Source organism: Leguminivora glycinivorella, chromosome 4 (assembly GCF_023078275.1).
Source record: "Leguminivora glycinivorella isolate SPB_JAAS2020 chromosome 4, LegGlyc_1.1, whole genome shotgun sequence".
NCBI classification, from domain to species: domain Eukaryota; kingdom Metazoa; phylum Arthropoda; class Insecta; order Lepidoptera; family Tortricidae; genus Leguminivora; species Leguminivora glycinivorella.
Window position 1 is genome coordinate 21,659,686 of NC_062974.1, and position 20,707 is coordinate 21,680,392.

Sequence of the window (20,707 nt, forward strand, 5' to 3'; positions counted from 1 at the left end):
TTTTGACAAGCCCAGAAGAAAGGATAAACGAACAATAATATCATTAGCAAAACATTCGAATGTACAGCAACAATGAACGTCCCAACCGATGCGTCAAGCGATGAAAAGCCATGATCGAAATATTTAACTCAAAGTTACCTCTATTAGGTTTAGAGTACACACCATCAATGACTCCGGAGAGGTGCGCGGGCGGCGCGGGCGCGGGCGGCGCGCGGTGCAGGTGGTCGGGCGCGCGGGGGGGCGACACGGGCTCGGCCTTGATCTTCACGTTGCTAGGCGACGCCGCGGGCGGCGGGGTGCCCCCTCCGCCGATCACTGGCAAGCTGCTACTGCGGATAGAAGAGACGGGAGTTATAGATGGTGTGTTGGACTCACATTTAAAACTAAGGGACACTATAGTTGAAAAAAAAAAACTTTTGAGAATCTCAGTAGGAGTGACATGAGTAGGTACTTATTGTTTAATCGTTGGTGATATTAACCATTCATATCGATTATCGTAGGTTCAAAAGGGTACATCCCTGAGGCACGATAAGAGTAGAAAAAACTCAAGGCTTAGAGTCTACAGGTAGCCCACATAGGTGTAACATTATAGTGATTGGATCTTTAAGTAGGTATTAAGTTTATTGGTATTAATAACCGTGACAACAATAAAATGCAATAAAAAATATTTTCAAAAGTACTAATCAATAGAGTGACAGTTACATTCAGATAACAATAAAAAGGGAACTTCCCTTCGATATAATTCAATGTACATTCAAGTAGGTCAATTTGATAAAAGAGTGTGTCAAGCTTTTATCACATTTACTTTAATTTTATTAAATGGATTTCCATAAAGCGTAAAAAAAGCGTTTACCGACATGCATAATAAATAAGCATCAATTAATAAAAGTAGGTAATAAATTGCATGTTTTCATTGACGATTCCGGTGCCCACATGACCCAATTCGTTTTTCTGTAAAGTCTTTTTTAATTGGAACAATCGAACGATACAAATTAGCCCGCATTTACTGATAACCTCTGCATGTGGGCGTGCAATTATCACGAGGGCACTCATGCGCAACCGTTTAAAGCGAAAGTGATCTACATCGCAATTTGGTAACACCTTCAGTTGCTCCCGTGACCCCCTTTGACGCCCTGTTCTTATACGAGCGAGGGGGGCAGGGTAGCTTTATCGAAGTCGGCCGATAAAGATAATTGTCTGAATGCAAGCGTTGTTTTCGTCGGGTGTATCAAGTTCTCCGGTAGCCGTGATCGTCTAGTGGTTAGGACCCTACGTTGTGGCCGTAGTAACCCAGGTTCGAATCCTGGTCACGGCAGTGGTGACACTGTCGCGGCGGAGACATAATTTTTAGAAAACTAAAATTAAATTGTCCAAAAACAATTTTTATCATTTAATAAACAGCTAAACCTACTTAGGTGAATTTGCAAACCACCATTTTGGATGAAAACAACGTAAATTAGTTGATACTTTTATAACATTGCCGTACAATTATTATTGTAAGCTTGATACCAAATGATTGGCCTGACGTGAATATTATGTGATTATGTGAACGTAATTTAGCTTTGATGATGCAAAAATAAGAATATTATATTGACTTATACGTACTTATCGTTTTTGAGAAACGAAATTGTCTAAAATTAGATTTGTATAGGTACAAACAATAATGTGATAGTTTATTCCCACAAGATAAAGAATACTATTGTGACAACCCATGTTTAAATTCTTTACTTCTGACATATTAGGTACTCATAGCTTGTCGCTAGATGATCTTGGCATTCAATAAGGACAAGTGTTATGATACAATCATCATGCTATTGAAACTGGTTTGACACAAGAGTAAACCAGCGCAAAGCAGCCAAATTGTCACTAAGACTTTTGCGGTTATAACCCCTCTATCGACATATTTTAATAGTGAGAGAGGCGAGGTCAACCGGTCCTTCTAACCGACTTCAAAAAAGGAGGAGGTTCTCAATAATTCGGGATAATTTTTTACAACTAACAAATTTTGGTACAAGTGAACAAGCTCCGGTAGCCGTGAGCGTTTAATGGTTAGGCCCCTACGTTGTGGCAGATTCGAATCCTGGTAAAGTTGGTAACACAGCTGTCTCGGCGGAGCTTTAATTTTGGGTTAAAAAATAGATAAATTCAGCCAAATATTCAACTTAGTTCTATTACTGCCTGATAAATTACTACTAGAGGTTAACCTCTATAAAAAGTATTTAGAAAAAAAAATGCATTGAAATTATAAATTTGAATACACATGGGTATTTTAAATTTGTTTTGGTTAACCACGCCATCTCTGAATAGTAACTTATATCACTAACAGCATCAGCATCTGCGACGAGCGTAGTGAGCATTCAAGTGTAACGAATAAAATAAAAATGAAAGTGCTCCGGTTTGGAATTCGGCAGGTGACCAGTTTAATTTCTTTAAGACAGCCTTTCCCTTTGTCACCCAGTTTTGGTAGAATAGAGGGGGGTGAGGCAGTTCAGTATTACTGGTACTTTTTATACAGGTGACAAAAAACTTATGTAGCTTAACTTATGTAGCTAACCCTTTCAGTTATTTATAACATTATTCTTCCAATGATGGTAATGTTGTGAATGCAAGCTTTACATTTGCAACTAAAGCAACTGCTCCGGTAGCCGTGATCGTCTAGTGGTTAGGACCCTACGTTGTGGCCGTAGTAACCCAGGTTAGAATCCTGGTCACGGCAGTGGTGACACTGTCTCGGTGGAGCAAATTTTTTATTAATAAAAATATAAATATTGCTGTCGCTAATTTAATGGAGTCGGACCAAGATTCTATTTAATTTGCAAAGCATCATAAATTAGACAAAAATGGTATTCGATGCGTGCGTCAATTCAGAGTCAACTAAGCTAAAAAGTCTATTTCTTTTAACTGGAAACTGGAAAAGCCGTTTAGCGTTATGAAGCATCAAATCTAGTGAAGCAACAGATTTATTATGTTCCATTTTTGTATCTGTATTTTTGCAATGGACAACAAACAAAGTCACACGCCCTCTGGCGATCATAATATTCACAATTATACTACTGTAAAGTGGCCAATGCTCTTGCGCAAGTGTTTACAACAAAATCCATTCACTTTATAAAGATATCAATAATTTCGTTGCCACCGCCAGCAGCTCCGGTAGCCGTGATCGTCTAGTGGTTAGGACCCTACGTTGTGGCCGTAGTAACCCAGGTTCGAATCCTGGTCACGGCAGTGGTGACACTGTCTCGGTGGAGCAAATTTTTTATTAATAAAAATATAAATATTGCTGTCGCTAATTTAATGGAGTCGGACCAAGATTCTATTTAATTTGCAAAGCATCATAAATTAGACCAAGATGGTATTCGATGCGTGAGTCAATTCAGAGTCAACTAAGCTAAAAAGTATATTTCTTTTAACTGGAAACTGGAAAAGCCGTTTAGCGTTATGAAGCATCAAATCAAGTGAAGCAACAGATTTATTATGTTCCATTTTTGTATCTGTATTTTTTCAATGCCTAATGCTAAGCTGGACTTACATATAATGGACAACAAACATAAAGTGACACGCCCTCTGGCGATCATATTATTCACAATTATACTACTGTAAAGTGGCCAATGCTCTTGCGCAAGTGGTTACAACAAAAATCCATTCACTTTATAAAGATATCAATAATTTCGTTGCCACCGCCAGCAGCTCCGGTAGCCGTGATCGTCTAGTGGTTAGGACCCTACGTTGTGGCCGTAGTAACCCAGGTTCGAATCCTGGTCACGGCAGTGATGACACTGTTGCGGCGGAGCTTTATTTTTTATTTCAAAATATAGTTACAGTAGGGTAGTAAAACCAAGAAAATGTGGAATTTTCATTAAATTTTCAGTTCCCCTTCCGTCATAAATTCTACCAAAAGATCCTACGAAATTATTTTATTCATATGGCATACAAAAACAGCATCAAATCTAGTGAAGCTACAGTTTCATCATACCCCATTTTTGTATAGCATTTTTTTTTAATCCTCATGTTAAGCTATTTTTACAAATATAAAATTCAACGCAAATAGGTAGTAAAAGCTATGATATTATTTGCACAGCAAATATTATAATCATTGCCACGCCCTCTTGAAATCATAATTAATACTAACAATGCAAATGCTTTTGCGCAAGTGTGTGTAATCCATTCACTTTATGAAGAAACCAATAATTTCGTTGGCACAGTCAACAGCTCCGGTAGCCGTGATCGTCTAGTGGTTAGGACCCTACGTTGTGGCCGTAGTAACCCAGGTTCGAATCCTGGTCACGGCAGTGATAACACTGTCTCGGCGAAGCTTTATTTTTATAAAAAAAATTAAACTGCCCAAACAATATAAATCCTTTGTTACTAACTAAAATTTGTGGTTTCTATTTTTTTGAGGCATCGATTTATTTTCCGTGGGTATTTTTTTGTTTCTTTTCTATACTAATAAAATCTACAATTAACTACATACACAGGGTTTATTGACTACAAAATACTAAACAGTAACTAAATGTAATATTAAAATTCTAAAGTAAAAGAGCTGATCTTCTCTACAATACTTTTGATCAGTATCTTAAATACTAGTAAATAATGATTTGAACTAGAAGTATGATGTTTAATATCTTGATGACATTATCTATATGGTTCATGCATTGGAAATTTAAAAATGTTGCAAAATTTTGTATCTAGTTTAGCTTTAGCAAAAATAAACAGAGTGGTCATGCGATGATAATAATAAATTATGGTTTCCGTGATGGTAAAAACATAGAATTATTCTTCAGGTAAATTAGGTTTGTTGATTAACGCCATCTCTGAATTCTCCCTCAAAGTATTAACTGCACTTGGCCACATGAACTTTGATTGTTGTGAGCGATCAAGCGAGACCAATAATAATAAAAAAGTTAGTTGCAATTCGACAACTGACCATTTCAATTTCAGCTGAGTTTTAAAAGAATTGGTGAAGACTTACAGTTCATTAAATACTGGCGCGTATTGTCATAGGTTCAAAAGATCATATAAGTTTCTTGCTTATGGTCACTTCGAACATTTTTCTTACAAGAAAAATAATAATGTAGCAAATGCGAGCCTTAAATTCGCATGTTTAGCAACAGCTCCGGTAGCCGTGATCGTCTAGTGGTTAGGACCCTACGTTGTGGCCGTAGTAACCCAGGTTCGAATCCTGGTCACGGCAGTGGTGACACTGTCGCGGCGGAGCATACTTTTTTTTGTAATAAAGTTATAAATGGTAAAACTGCTGGGGCCTGTTTCTCAAAAAATATTAGTCTTAATAACAACATACTCGCCATGGCATCAGGCACACATCGAGGTACAGTTTCACAGTTTGTAAAGCAATAATAATTATTACTTAATATTACTTAGTCTATTATCATTCGAAAAATAGACCCCCGGAATCGTCTACGAAAAACGCATACTATGCCCCTACTTATAGCAAGATTAGCAAGCATTTAAATACCTATTCTAGCTTATTGGATTAAGTGATTCAAGAAAAACTTTATAGGTAATACAAGGACCACAAAGAAAAATACTATAAAAGGTGGCTGACACACGTGTCATATACAGATACATAATTATATATCAGCACAAACATAAATTCACGCCAGTATTTCCAGGCAGAGCATAAGTAAAAACACATGTTTCGTTGTTACTCTTACTAATTAAGGGCTGAACGACAACGAAATCATGATATTGCAGTGGCAGGATAATTTCTTCTCCACCAATCCCCAGTTATAGCCTGACCAGAAAATATGACTACGCGCCTACTACGAGAATTTCATTAAAACTATATTCTGCAAAGGGTGGGTCACTCCTGTATGGAGAAAAAAAAAAGTATTATATTTTCATGTGGCACAGTTACAAAAACTTGCAAACTGATGCAAATAAACAGTGTTTCAAATAATTTTACAATTGGAATTAATCTTCTGCCTCCGGATCCACTTTGAAGTTTTCATATATTTTTTTGTACATTTTGTGTGGTGTGCGGAGTATATGTAAGTATTGTCTTTTAATTTAACATTTTGCTATTAATATATACCATTATTGGCATCGTAAGAGCATGCATGGTTCAAAGAAAATAAATGAAGGTAAAACCTCAAAAATTTAAACCTTCTTTACCCTACTCCATACAAAATACGAAAACTTCAACTGAAATCAGGAGGCAAAAAAAAAATGTACGCTTTTTTTAAGCAGTAAAGTGGCACCTTTTTGTGACGGTGCCCCACTAGGAAAAAAAAAAAAAAACTAAAAATGACCCACCCTTCTGCATACTACATTGAACTGTCACCGCATCAAAGCATCTGCAACATTATTAATCAGCAGCAACATTTCTCTGTGGTCATTGTATGTTTACAAGCGAATAATTAGGAATGAAAATTATGCACAGACATGTACCTGTTGTGCTGTAGTGTCTGTAGGTGGTGCGCGCCCCACGATAGTCCGATTCCCATGTCCGAGCTCATGCTGAAGTCCTGTGGTCCGAAGTTGCCGAGTCCTGAGTAGCTTAATGGTGTCTGGAAAGAGGGACAAGAATTCTGTTGACATACTGTTAATAGTACTAGTTTGGTGCCGCAGCAGTTACGCAGATAGCGAATAATTTCTCATTCAATCGTTTCACTTTGGGAGTTATTTTCTAAATATGATGTAAAATTTGTAACTTTTTACATACTTATATAAGAAACTAATACTAAACTTAAAAGCTAGTTACTTTTTTGATAACTAGGAACCAAAATTTGGAAACATACAAGTTCTATTTGAACCAACATTTGACTAGGTACAGTAGGTACAAAAATTTCATTTTACTAATCCTAAAACTGTTTCAATGATTTTGACGATTTTATAAAAATTCTGGCAAAAATCTTCATATGAAAGTTGTAAAATGGATATTCCCATATAAGTACAGGTCTATATCTATAACTTATAAGAGGAAGCGGGAGAGGAAAGCCGAAGAAAAGGTGGATGGACTGTGTGAGAGATGATATGAAATGAATGCAAGTGAAGGATGAGATGACTTCCGATAAGGAGGTATGGAAGGAAAAGCTGCGCCAACCACAATTGGGATAGGTAAGGGCAAGCGAATGCTGATGATTTATAAACATCTAAATAAAATATGTACTCACTTCGCCAGAATACGATATATCTTCCTGAGGCGGCGGCATCGAGTTCGGTATGACGACGCGCAGGTTGTTATGCCTCGGCGAGTGGTGCGGCGGCGGCGCGTGCGCGTGCGGCTTGTGCGGGTGCCGGTGGGGGGACGGCGCGGGCCCGGGGGAGGGGGAGGGCGTGCAGCCCGCCCCCAGCGGGGACCCCGAGCCGGGGTAGCCGTTGGACATCTCGAGCATTCCGCCGCTTGGGTATACTGGAAGAAACAAGTGAATGGGTCAGATGAAGAATAGTTTTAGTCAAGTATCCAAAAGGTATTGATTTGAACACATGGTAAGAATTATTTAATATTTACAGCTCCCACTGTATCCCACTGCTGGGCAAAGACCTCCTCCTCTCTTTTTCTATGGAATATGGTAAGAAACCAATGCATAATATAACAAATCAGTTGCTGCTAGTTTGAATAGGAGCGTTGTAAAGCAGGACCAAAATAAATATCACAATGTTTAAATATCGGTCTTGAGACAGGTCAGATCCAGGGGATCCAGGTACTTCCCAAAGCATTTGTCAGTGGCAAAATGAATGTCACCTATTAACTCTATTAGTTTATGTTGCAAGTTTCTGCCATTCGCCTATCCATGTCAAAAGCAAATAATGGAAGCTACTAGGAACAATTTTAAATACAGTTGAATAATTACCTGAATCGGTTTCCGAAGACGATGGCCGTGGACTGATAGAGGTATGCATTTGAGGACTAGCTTGCAACAGAGACTGTTCGTAGCTCCCGACGGGCACGCTCACAGGCAGGTTGTAGTTGCTCCCGGTAACTCCCACGCCCACACGACTCCCGTTCAACTGGTTCCTTTGCATCATGATTTGGAATTCCTCATCGATTTTCGAGTATTTGGCTTCGGTCCGGGGCGTCAGGTTGTATTCAGATTCGGGAACTTCGGGACTATCCGGTGACATCACTCCGTTCTTATGCTCTTTCTTCGTTAGTGCCTGCAAGTGTCAGCGAAACCAGCTCAGGTGGCTTGACGAGCCAAAAGTATTATTCTGCTAACTGATTAAATAAGCCATGCATTAAGACACCCTCGTTACACACTATTAGTCTTCGTAATTAATGTTACATCTGAAAAAATCTTTAAATATTGTTACTAATATCGTATGTAGTGGAGGGTTAAAATCAAAAAGTGCTTCAATATTCTACAAAGCGGTATTACTAAGTAAATTTGTGAAACTTTTTAGCGTACATTTGTGTGTAGTGTCGAATGCAATGATGCAACTGACTTCACCCTCGAGCCAGGTAGCGGCCGGTTAGCTCCAGTAAACACAAAAATATTTATAAAACCCATGCTGTACAAGGAAAAAATAACATAAATATTTTGGGTATCTAGTCATGTTATAAAATGTTAGTATGTATAAACTGGTGTCTGGTTGGGGTTTGACAGGATGTTACGCGCATGCTGTTGGGACTCGGTGTTTATCTAGCTGTAATCTTATACCTTTAATCTTTGGGGGGATTTAAAATATTACGGTACTCGGTCTACTGGGGATCTACTGGTGTATTAATTGCATTAGGTTTGTGTAAGTATAAGCACGCGGTTAAGGGGTAAGTCATTTTGCATGGACATTGCATTGCGATCACTGGCACACAGATGACGCCGTACTTTATGTACCTCGATGATGTTGCGGTTGGTCAGCGATTCGTGGGGCTCGTTGTATTCAGTGTATTTTAGTAGGACCTGAAAATAAACACAATATTAGTAAAAAGCCTAGCCTTCTTCAGATATAATATACACTAGAGAATTTACGACGGGTGCCACAGCGGTTGAGGTGATGTAGGGGTTTAGCATGACAGCCATGATATCTGGAGACCCGGTTCGATTCTAGACTTCGCCACCAGTGGGGCTTGATTGCTTTTTCTTTAGTGTATGGTATCTATTTCAATTTATACCTGTATAATTATGTAAACTTATATCAGGGTAAGTAAGTTGCAGAACATATTTCTAGAACTTGAAAACAAAATGCAGATTTATATTAGGCAATTTTTAGGAGGGACGGTATTATTGAAATACTTTTTATGCAGCGTTGACGTAAGAAACATGTCTACATGTGGATGTAAACAATGGATATAAATAAATGAAATAGTATAATAAATGCTTCGAGAAAAGGATGGTACGGCCGTGCCTCTTTTTGCTCGACTTGGCGGGGGCACTGCCGTGCCCCCAGATTATTTATTATGCATAAAATATTTACGTTATCTAATAGTGGGATTATTTTGGTGGCGTTGTTGATTAAAAATAAATCAATAAAGTAACAGTTGAGCCGAATACAATGGATTCACACAAAATTATGGTGTCGGCACGAGCGACCTAAACAAAACTTGTTTTTGTATGTTATGGTGATTTTGAATATATACCTACTTCAAGTGACATTATGGATTAAGAGTAGACTGGTGTTATTTTCCATTGAAAGCGGGTGACGCAAACGCATCACTTTAAATTTTAATGTCGGTTTACTACGGAGGGTAAGTGAAAACTATACAAAGGAGTGCTCGTTCATTCAAACTATGATTTTAGTTTGGTATAATGAAAATATATAGGTATGTAGTAAAGTTCTTAGTAACACTATTGAAATGCAGTTGTCTCAAAAATGATGTAAAAGTTATTCATTATGAAAAATATGTATAAAAGTTTTGATTAATACTTTGTAGCCTGTATTCAGTATGAAGGTTTAAAATTGCTTTACCTACGTTATCAATAAATATTTGTCATTTTTCATATTATTAAGCACACAATACAAGTTTATTTTACAGCCAACAACCTACATTTATGAATTACTAATTGCTTTATGCATATAAAAAATGCATCGTCATTAATATCAACACAAAGTATATTCATAGACATGCGTTACTTGGTAAGGACACGCTACATTATAAGCAATGTTTTCATTGGCGCCAATCGCGCTCAGTCTTGTCGTTAGACAGAAGAAAATTTTCGACCGACATCTAGGTACCTACTAATTATGTTTAAAGCTTATAGATTAATATAGTTAGTTACCTTTGATTAATATTTCAATATATTCGTTAGGTACTAGTGTGTTGCTGTACGCGAGGTTCGTAACCAAGTTTGTACAGCTTGGAAATCAATACCGTGGCAATTAAATGTAATTCAGGCAATCTAAAGAATATACAATTTAGTTTCCGTCGATTGAGATATAACCTACAATCTGTTCGCTAACCATGTGAATGCCACGTGACCTGACATATGTTTTCAATGGAGTAGTTGTTTTTTATCACTATTGTACAATAATTAATAATTCCGTTTAAAAGGCAAAGAAAACTTAATAATATATTTTGTCGGTACACATTTTTAACCCGGTGTGTGTGTGGGGTGTTATAAGTTTGACGTGTCTGTCTGTGTGTGTGTGTCTATCTGTCTGTCTGTCTGTCTGTCTGTCTGTCTATTTGTCTGTCTGTCTGTGTGTGTGTCTGTCTGAGGCATCGTAGCTCCCGAACGGATGAACCGATTTAGATTTAGTTTTTTTTGTCTGAAAGCTGAGTAAGTCGGGAGTGTTCTTAGCCATGTTTCATGAAAATCGGCCTACTATGTCGCGATTTTAATTTAAAACAGACAGACAGAGAGACAGACAGACAAACAGACAGACAGACAGACAGATATGTCAAACTTATAACACCCCGTCGTTTTTGCGTCGGGGGTTAAAAATAAAAAGGTGCAATGCTATGCCCTTTATCCATACTAATATTATAAAAGGGAAAGTGTGTGTGTCTGTTTGTTTGTCCGTCTTTCACGGCAAAACGGAGCGACGAATTGACGTGATTTTTTGAGTGGAGATAGCTGAAGGGATGGAGTGGAGAGTGACAAAGGCTACTTTTTGTCTCTTTCTAACGCGAGCGAAGCCGCGGGAAAAAGCTAGTACTTTCATAATAAATATCAAATATATTGCGACTGGTATTATACTAGTTTGCAAAGTAATCCCTGACCTTCTTCAACCCAGAATTAATTATATTTAGAAGTCAATTCCTAAACGCAACCTTGAGTAAAACCAGAACAAGAAATCGAAACGTGTTTAGTTTTTAGCAAATAAATATGTAGGCACCTGCTCAATAGTCTGACAAAAAAATCCCGTGGTTTTAATAGATGTCGCTAGTTTTAAGCAATTTAATGAAGTATTAAGTAGAAAAGTGCTATTATTTTTATATCCAGTGAAATTACGTTACGTCAAAGCTATTATTTGATGATAATTTATAGAAGATTTGTAAATTTTGTGCATAAAGATTTTATTCGTGGGTCTGAACACTCTGAACAACGTCTACCCTATTGTGTTTTATCAGGTTTTTCTTATGATATTTGCTAATCCCAATTATGGAACATAATACAGTTTCACCAAAAAGAGCAGAAATTAAAAAGTGGCAACATTGTAGGGTGAACTCTCCCCATTCGGTGACACGTCCAATTCGGTGAAACAACCAAAAATCGTCTTTTGGAATAGTGCTTCAAAGCTTGTATCACCGAATTAGGCGTGTCACCGAATGAGGCGAGTTAACCCTAGTCCCATCCTTACCCTTACCCTTTCAAATCAATATGTGTGAGAAAACGGGACACTACGACGTTGCCACTATTTAATTTGTAATCTTTTTGGTCACACTGTAGTTACTAATTAGTAACAGAAAACATAAAGAGTTTCTTTAATTTATTGACAAACTTCGGAATATACAGAAATGCCAGATTAAATTGCGGAAAAAATAATATATGTTAAAAACTTAGACACTTTTTAATAAAGACTGACTAAATGACTTGTTGGGTGTTTAAATTATTCATAATACTATTGCAAATCTCTATGATGGCATTGAATATCTAGTTGCCTACGAGTTAGGAAAGTAATATTTACATAGACTTACGTAAATAGATAAACCGTATATTTAATTTGGAATTAAATTATATTAATGTAATATAATTAGATGGTGCTAAGCTAGTTACGGTCTGTGAACATTCTAGAACTTAAATGTCTGCTGTTGGTCATTATTTATTCATTAAAATCTTAAATTTAGTATGATTATAATGCCCAAAATATTTAAAATATAAATTGTATAATATTCTGTTATATAATTTAATTTGAGCGGTAGTTTTTATTTGTTAGACTAATAACAAAGCGACTAATAATATTGTTCAGTTTATAAGATTATTTAATTATAGTTTTATAGACGTATGATCTTGTAAGATAAACATGACAAGAATAAAGAAAAGAGCCTGATTGATTAAACTGATTTTAATTAGTACATTACGATACAAGTGCGATAAATAAGAAATTCGAAACGAGTCACGATTAATTAAAACACGAACGTAGAGAATGTTTTAAATCGACACGACTTTATAACGTGAGTACATCCGGAGATATATTTATTTATTTATTCAATAGGCTACTAGACGAAATTAGCAAAATGATTGTCTTCTGTAGTATTTGACATAGAAAAACAATATTTCGTCACTACTTTAAAAAAAACTCGTATCTCATGCTGTTCCTCAAAGTTAAAACGCAGTAAGTCTATATGCATTCCATACAGTATTTACTACAATTTTCTTTTCATTGACAGACGAAGATACAAGTTTTTAAAAAAGTAGTGACGATTTATAGATTTTGGGTATTGAAAGTGTATGATGACTACGTATTTTCGATTAAAAATGGCCACCGAAAACGCTGTCAGCAATGTAGTGACGTCATCGAATTCGAACCTTACTGCATATCAATACAATCACTGACATATTGAACATATGTCTTCATACTTAAAAAGCACTTAAAAAGTCAGAAAATATTGTTTTCGAATAGAATGACCTGATGCACAGATAATCTATAGATTAACATGACAGTATTGTTTTCGCCTGATTACGTAAAAGTATACTTTAAAATTATCTTTTGCTGTTTTGAAGTTATAATAAAATATGGTAATATTTTATTTAGGTTAATTGGACAGTACTTAATCATATACGACAGACTTTAAAAACCGGCCAAGAGCGTGTCGGGCCACGCTTCGTGTAGGGTTCCGTAGTTTTCCGTATTTTTCTCAAAAACTACTGAACCTATCAAGTTCAAAACAATTTTCCTAGAAAGTCTTTATAAAGTTCTACTTTTGTGATTTTTTTTCATATTTTTTAAATATATGGTTCAAAAGTTTGAGGGGGGGGGGAGGCGCACTTATTTTTCCTTTAGGAACGATTATTTCCGAAAATATTAATATTATCAAAAAACGATCTTAGTAAACCCTTATTCATTTTTAAATACCTATCCAACAATATATCACACGTTGGGGCTGGAATGAAAAAAAAAATCAGCCCCCACTTTACATGTAGGGGTAGTACCCTAATAAAACATTTTTTCCATTTTTTATTTTTGCACTTTGTTGGCGTGATTGATATACATATTGGTACCAAATTTCAGCTTTCTAGTCCTAACGGTTACTGAGATTATCCGCGGACGGACGGACGGACAGACAGACATGGCGAAAATATAAGGGGTTCCTAGTTGACTACGGAACCCTAAAAAGGTCAAGTAGCCTTTTATTGACGATGCAAGTTCAAGTGATAATATATCTCTAAATAAGTGTTACTTTCCCGATAGATCCTTTCATTTGCAGCTGTAGTTCAAATGAACATCAAACGAAGTCGTGCCTCACTTTACTTTTACGTGGATTACCCTTTCCAATCGTAAAATATAAAAAAAGTGATAGCCTACCTTATCCATATCCGTGCTAGCATACTGGTACAGTTTGTTGTTGGAGCTGAAGATGATGAGAGCGATCTCGCAATCACAGAGCACGCTTAGCTCGTACGCCTTCTTCATCACTCCGAACTTGCGCTTGTTGAACGTAACCTGGAATTGTATACAGTAGATCTTACTATTTTTATTTAACAAGAATAATTTCATTTATTCTCTAATAAAGACTTTGGCAAAAAACACTAAATAGAATGCAATTAAATCAAAAATTAAACTAAATCTTAAAACTAACAAAATGAAATAACTAAAATAAATAAAAAAATATCTGAGGTCCCCCAAGTCCGTCCCCTGTGGAAGTGTGCCTATGAGGCTGGCTACATTCCCTCGCTGAATAGCAATGCCAATTCTTTGGCCAAGGAATGAGCCAGCCAGGACTAGGATAAAAAAAATTTGAAGGTAAAATCGACGGCACGACTCGACTTTTAAAAATGGGAATAAAAAACATATAAGGTACAGCGGGGCAAATCTCGAATAGGGGGCAAATGTAACTGGTTCATTTTTTCCAAGTTTTACAATGTTTGCATTATCTATTAAATAGAGTGTCCACCGGTTATAGAGGTATATGTTAGGCGTGTTCAGTGGATAAATGTAGAACCCTACATCATAGTGTAATAATGGAAAAAATGGATCAGTTACAATTGTCCCACAGTCGAGATTTGCCCTGCTATACTTTACAAAAAAACATATGAACATATTATAAAAAAAACTGATGCCACCGGTAGCGGGACAGGGCCCAAGCTGGTAGGTCTGCAAAGAAGGTACCGCGGGAAAGATTGCGTGCCTTCTGCATCTGACCCTTGATCCAACCACAAGCAAGAGTCTCTCATGAAGTGAAACTGATTAACACTAATTAATGTCTATTACATATTCAATACAATAATAGAACAGTACATTACGATAAGAAAAGGCAGTTCGAAACAATAAATTAAAACATTTCCTTTTTGCACGTGTATTGTACGACGTTTTTCAGTACAGATGGGTCTCTGAAGTTTCGACCTGGACCTGACAAAATAATGAACCACTTCTCACATCTGTACTGAAAATGAATATATATTGGCAAAAAGGCAAGTGAAAGAAAGATTATTCTGTTCATTTAATAAAGTGGAATTTAAAAAACTTTATTAAGTATTAATAAAGTTTATTAAGTATTAACTTTATAAGTATTAATTAATCAACTCAGTAGTTAATTTACAACCTACTTACTCGTAAATTATGGAAGTTTGTTTTAGGTCATTGTCATGAATATCTACGTTAATGCATTCTCTTCAATTGCATGAATGTCCACAATTTTACTATTGAATATTTCATATCGTTATAATCAATGTAACCTTTTGGGTTAATGACAACAATGTAGATATATGATTGCACTGTCTGAGTCAATATCATTATCATTTGACCTGACTCAAGCTTTACTATAATGGTATATTGTAGTACTATATAAGCAATAGTGCGTAAAAAACTTTTGATTACTTTAGGCATCTACATATATGGCGCATCGAGTGAAGAGCATTTTTACATTATCCGATCCAAATATCGGTTTTTGTGAAAACGCTCTAACAATTATTTCCAAATCTCGGTCGCTTATGATGGTTTATTCGATGCGACTGGTGTCTCGGTATTTTTGTTAAATAAGTATTGCAATTTATGTTTATCTTAATCATCAAAAAGGAATATTGTTTTTATGCTAATTTGAATCCATTGAATGGTATGCAATGCCAATGCCAACGTCCTACAGTGATGTTAAACCGAATAAAAAAGGTAACGAAACCTAGCATTAGCAGGTAGACATTCTAATTCAATGTCAAAGGAATAATTGCCATGGAGCAAATTGACCTTGGCTACTTTCGCCTCAGCTGCCGGTCTCTTATTTCAAACCATTTCGACTGAAACCTTCGCATGTTCAGTATTTTCTTGTTCTAGGGCCACTTTAAGCTGGCTGTACCGTGTAATTAATAAATTAGCAGCGCGAGCGGTCATTGTCCTTTCTGATAATGTTTTGTACTGGAGTAATTTTTGCATACTCGTATCTTTCAACTCGGGTGTTGCAAAAGTAATCCTTTTCTGCATGATTTAGGTTTGAACGTTGAATGAGAGAAATATGGCAAGTTTTGTATGATAATGTTTTGCAGCGGCAGTTGATACGCTACATCTGGACACAGCGCTGGAGTAAGGTAATTTGTCATTGCTTGTCGTGTTGGTTGGTAACTGCATGTGTGAACTTGTGAAGGCATCTATTTCTGTATCGTGAAAACACACATTTTTTGCGAAAATAAATAATTCTATTTAAAAACAACCTTGCCACATGCAAATCATGTTCAAATTGTACCAACTCATAATAAGGTTAATGACTTAGGTACCTGTCGATTCCGTTCATCTGTGATCCGAGATATTTGTATTTTCTTCCGACCCATGGTGGCAGCAATCTTGGAGGGGGTGAAGGAGCGGGCGAGAACGAACCGGGCTGGCTATGCGGACGTCAACAGCTTTCTGCAACAACCGAAAAGAAACCCATAAGTCTTGAGTTATAAAGTAGATCGCAAAATAACCACATAATAAATAACCTAACCTTAGTACTTAGTGGACCGATTTTCATCAAAGATGGCTAAGAACACTCCAACTAATTCAGCTTTCAAACAAAAGAATCGACATCTAAATCGATTCATCCGTTAAAAGCCACGATGCTACAGACAGACACACAGACAGACACGTCAAACTAACAAACACGTTAAACAAGAAAATTAATTATGGTGTCGTACTTTATGTGGCAGGCTTTTAAAAGGATTACACTCGTTATGCTCCGCGGATGGTGAAGTAATGGTTGCATGAGGATGATTTCGTTCAATATGATTGAACTGGATGGTGATGACGTTTCCGCAAAGATATGAAATATACGTAGCTGCTGAAAGTCTGTACGTCAAATAGCAGGAAAATTGTACGCCGTATAGGTATGTAATAGAGATAAGTATGTAACAATATTTGAATTACGTAATTGTTTGATAAATTTAAATGTCATTAGCTTGCGGTCAACATACCTGTAGGTCTAAAAATATTAGCGAAGATTCTTTTACACTTTATTTTCGTAATTAACGTTTAATAATAGAAACAATAAGTGGAACGGATTTAAGTTTAAATGTAGTTTGCGGTAAAATAAAGCAAAGGCGTTCTTAGTAGTGAATTTTAAGTGTATTAGCATATTTTAGTCATTAAACAAGTGTAACGTAGCCATTTGTTAAATTAGTAGCCGTAATAAATAAGTTTTATCATTTTTGTATGAAACTATACAGTCTACATTATTTAAATTATAGTGCATACCCCGAAGAACATATTATTAAGTATGCTTGCATGGATATTTTATGAAAGTAGAAATAGTATCTATGTGTAATGTGAAAATGTTACGAGACTGGCAGATTTTCTAGTAAAATGCGCTTAAAAATTTCTTCTTCTCGTTTTTAAGGTGCCGTACCAAAAAGGTACAAAAGGAACCCTTATGGTGCGACTCTGTCCGTCTGTCCGGTTGCCACATTTTTTAGTATGACTTGACTTTCCAAATTGTCAGATTTTTGCAACCTAGATAGTAAAATCAAATCTGTGGTATGGTATTATTGGAGCCGGTCACAAAATGCCCTTTATCAATTTGGTGTTACGATTTATTTTGCAATGTACCCAAATATTTAGGACAGGAAATAACAAGTAGGTATGCATATTGGCTATATCATTAGGAAAAACCTCATCTGTTTACGCCACAATCCGAGCGTCCATCCTTCAGTAGGAAAACTGTCGCGGTTAGGTAAAAACGGGGTCGTGCCGTACTAAAATGCTGATACTGGGGTCATTATGCAAATGCCCCCGGCTATTCCGAACCTCAGGCGCAGCATGCCGGACAAACTGGTGAGTTCCTAAATTTCGAGAGATGGCGTTATTATCCGGCTCGAACGACCAGTGAAGCTTTTGTGAGCTTATTTGCGCCAATCAATAATATATTCTGGGTCTTGCAAAAATAGTATGATTTTATCTGATATTGCGTACGAAGTATATTTGCGGAGACTAGTGGTAAGACGCATCTGTGCATCGTTTTTTTTTTCAGCTCGACCTCAAGTGAAGCCAAATATTATCATTGTACATATTGCTCCCAACGGGTAAGAGCTGAGAATAAGAGCAATTTATGTCGCACACCATATACACAAACATTATCTATATATGTATCAAGGACCATACCTCTATAATACCGAGACAGACAAATCCCATACAAAAAAGCGTACCCCTGAAATTGGCCTTTTAGGCTTAAAACTAGATGGCGCTGTTTCGCAGCCTGGAAGTGGCCAAAATCATATTTTCCCCAAATATTTTTACGTTTTTATTTTTTATAAGAACAAATGACATGCTTCTTTATTTTAATATCAAAATATCACGTCAATACACATTTTGAGAAAAAAAATAATTTGTAGGCATCATCAGTGTAGTTTCACCGACAAGAGCCCAGCTCTTATATTTATGATGATGATGATCAGTGTAGTTATGATAGTATTTAATCGGTGGCGCTAAAAAAATGAGGTACGATTCTTAGTATTAAGATTGTAAATCCTATATAAATTATCCTTGATATGTATATACGTATGTTGATGTTGAGTTACGTCAACTCTCATATCCTCGTATACTCCGATAGGGGCCTTTAAATAGGTTCAGTTTAAGTAGTTTTTTTCCATTTTTCTTCCCCTTTTCCGCCCTAAATACTTATCCCCTGCGTACACTCTTATTGCAGGCAATAAGTTGTGTTTTAACGTTTTTCAATACTAATACGACTCGCTTAATTTAACCTATTCGTTTTTCAGCCAACACCTCCGTCCTCACAAAGATTTTTTCGCTCATTACTCTCATTAGCTTCGCTTACACGGCGTTACGCTTTTGTTACCCTTACAAGAAATAAATTAATGAGCCGTGGGTAAAAAGGGATGATGCTGGTAGCTTCGTTTGACGGAGAATTATGTACAGTCAACAACGACCAATAAAATAAGACTACAAGTAGGCAACTATGGGAACAAATCAAATTATTTTTAACAAATATTTTGATTTGTGTTTTTTATCCCAGCCGGAATCAGGCCTTCGCCACTGCAGGGTTAGCACATGATTGCCTCGAGAGTATGTCGCCGCGAGATAGACTACCCGTCCTTATGTCTTTAATACAGTCAGAAGAAGACGTGTGATCTATCTCGCGGCGACATACTCTCGCGGCCATCATGCATGTGCTAGGCCTACTGGTGGTGTCCGTAATTTTTTCTTTAATATATGACAGCATATTTCGGTTTTTTAAGACTACGAGCAAGTTAAGGGTTTCATTGGCCAAACTATAATATTTGAGAAATGGACTGTAACACAGATGTCAGTTCCTTAATTGCTGAGAGAAGCACTGAAACTAGGGCCGTTTTATGTGATCCGCCAACCGCTTTTGGGAATACAGGTGAGAGTTTACGCACGTGTGTTATGCAGAATATAATATTTATGAATACATGAGCTCAGTACACAGTCATATTCGTACAGCACACAAAATAATGGCGTTTGCCAGTTTAGGAACTCAACACTATCAGTTTCAAAGGCCGTGTCTACTGCCACTAGACAGATCATCATGCCAGTAGTATTTATGTTTAAAATTTATTAGAATTCGTGTAGCCAGTCATAAAAAGAAACTGCAAATAAAATTAAATAACAATTTACGTAAACATTTGTGAAATAATTATTTTCTCTTAAGCTATAATAATCTGTCCTACATTATAAAATACTCAGTATAGTGCCACGAACCACGTATCAGACAATTTCGCATCCATAAGTGATGCAAACCACAGGTCGGCCGGTGTTTATACGGAACGATACGTCGTAATGACCAGATGCGTGATTAGACGTAACTGGCGTAAGTGACACGATGGAGTTATGGCGAGTATGGACGCAGGGTTCATTGTCATACCTAGACGAGTCAAAGTTGACATTCGACGCCTTTCATTCGTACTTTAGTGATAAAGTTTATCCAAAATAAGTTTGCAACACGTTATTATGTCGCGACTGTTGCGACATGTTTCGGGCCATTATTTAGGAAGCCCGTCTTCAGTATTGAGACTATGAGTGCTCGCGGCGGCTAACACTCCGCGCTCGGAGTATAGCTGCCGCCAAACATGTAATAACGTGAGTACAACCGATTATTAATTAAATATTTGAATATGCCTCACGAAAGTTTATCGTAAGGTACAGCGTGGCAAATCTCGACTGGGGGACAGTTGTAACTAATCAATTTTTTCCATTATTACACTGAGTTCTAAATGTATACACTGAACACGCCTGTGGACACTCTATTTAATAATGCAAACATTGTAAAGCATGGAAAAAATGGACCAGTTATATTTGCCCCCCAGTCGAGATTTGACCCGCTGTACCTTATATAAGTTGACTGACACACACTCACACTGACAAAACTGCGAACGTGACGGATTGTTTATCCACATTGGTAAGTGATAATAATTGCAAGCATCATAGGCCTGCAGCAACCCATATAAGGTAGTTGCTGCTATGCTTAAGCTGGTTCACAAATTAGCCTGCACTATGCAAGGAATACGAATATATGTCCTGGCACCCTATATTCAATGTGTAACGACTACTCTGTCCTGCGATAAACTGCGAACCCGTAAACACTAGGTAGTAGTGAATTTTAAATGACGTAATGTATCTTTTTATTATGGCTGAATTAGACAGATAAATTGTTGATAAATAATTAAACAGTATTATCTAAATGATTTAAAGTAGTAAACTTATG

The 20,707-nt window shown here is 36.8% G+C and overlaps 1 protein-coding gene and 6 non-coding genes across 17 annotated transcripts in view; 6 read left to right on the forward strand and 1 right to left on the reverse strand.

Moving 5' to 3' along the window:
• LOC125225041 (myocyte-specific enhancer factor 2) overlaps window positions 1–20,707 on the reverse strand; it is an 82,947-nt gene that overhangs the window by 4,540 nt on the left and 57,700 nt on the right. For 3 of the 11 annotated variants that reach the window (XM_048128538.1, XM_048128532.1, XM_048128533.1), the window contains 7 exons: window positions 16,269–16,398; window positions 13,870–14,007; window positions 8,796–8,861; window positions 7,815–8,118; window positions 7,134–7,372; window positions 6,403–6,527; window positions 139–329 (listed from right to left, as the gene is read on the reverse strand). In XM_048128538.1, coding sequence (XP_047984495.1) covers window positions 139–329; window positions 6,403–6,527; window positions 7,134–7,372; window positions 7,815–8,118; window positions 8,796–8,861; window positions 13,870–14,007; window positions 16,269–16,322 — 1,117 coding nt within the window. In that variant the 5' untranslated portion in view covers window positions 16,323–16,398. Of the gene's footprint in view, window positions 1–138; window positions 330–6,402; window positions 6,528–7,133; window positions 7,373–7,814; window positions 8,119–8,795; window positions 8,862–13,869; window positions 14,008–16,268; window positions 16,399–20,707 lie in introns of those variants that run through there. The other 8 variants (XM_048128540.1, XM_048128539.1, XM_048128536.1 and 5 more) reach the window with 7 other exon arrangements.
• Trnah-gug lies at window positions 1,244–1,315 on the forward strand. The gene has a single exon. It is a non-coding gene; the product is annotated as a tRNA-His (tRNA).
• Trnah-gug lies at window positions 2,645–2,716 on the forward strand. The gene has a single exon. It is a non-coding gene; the product is annotated as a tRNA-His (tRNA).
• Window positions 3,154–3,225, forward strand: Trnah-gug. The gene has a single exon. It is a non-coding gene; the product is annotated as a tRNA-His (tRNA).
• Trnah-gug lies at window positions 3,696–3,767 on the forward strand. Its single transcript has one exon. It is a non-coding gene; the product is annotated as a tRNA-His (tRNA).
• Trnah-gug lies at window positions 4,218–4,289 on the forward strand. Its single transcript has one exon. It is a non-coding gene; the product is annotated as a tRNA-His (tRNA).
• On the forward strand, window positions 5,120–5,191 carry Trnah-gug. The gene has a single exon. It is a non-coding gene; the product is annotated as a tRNA-His (tRNA).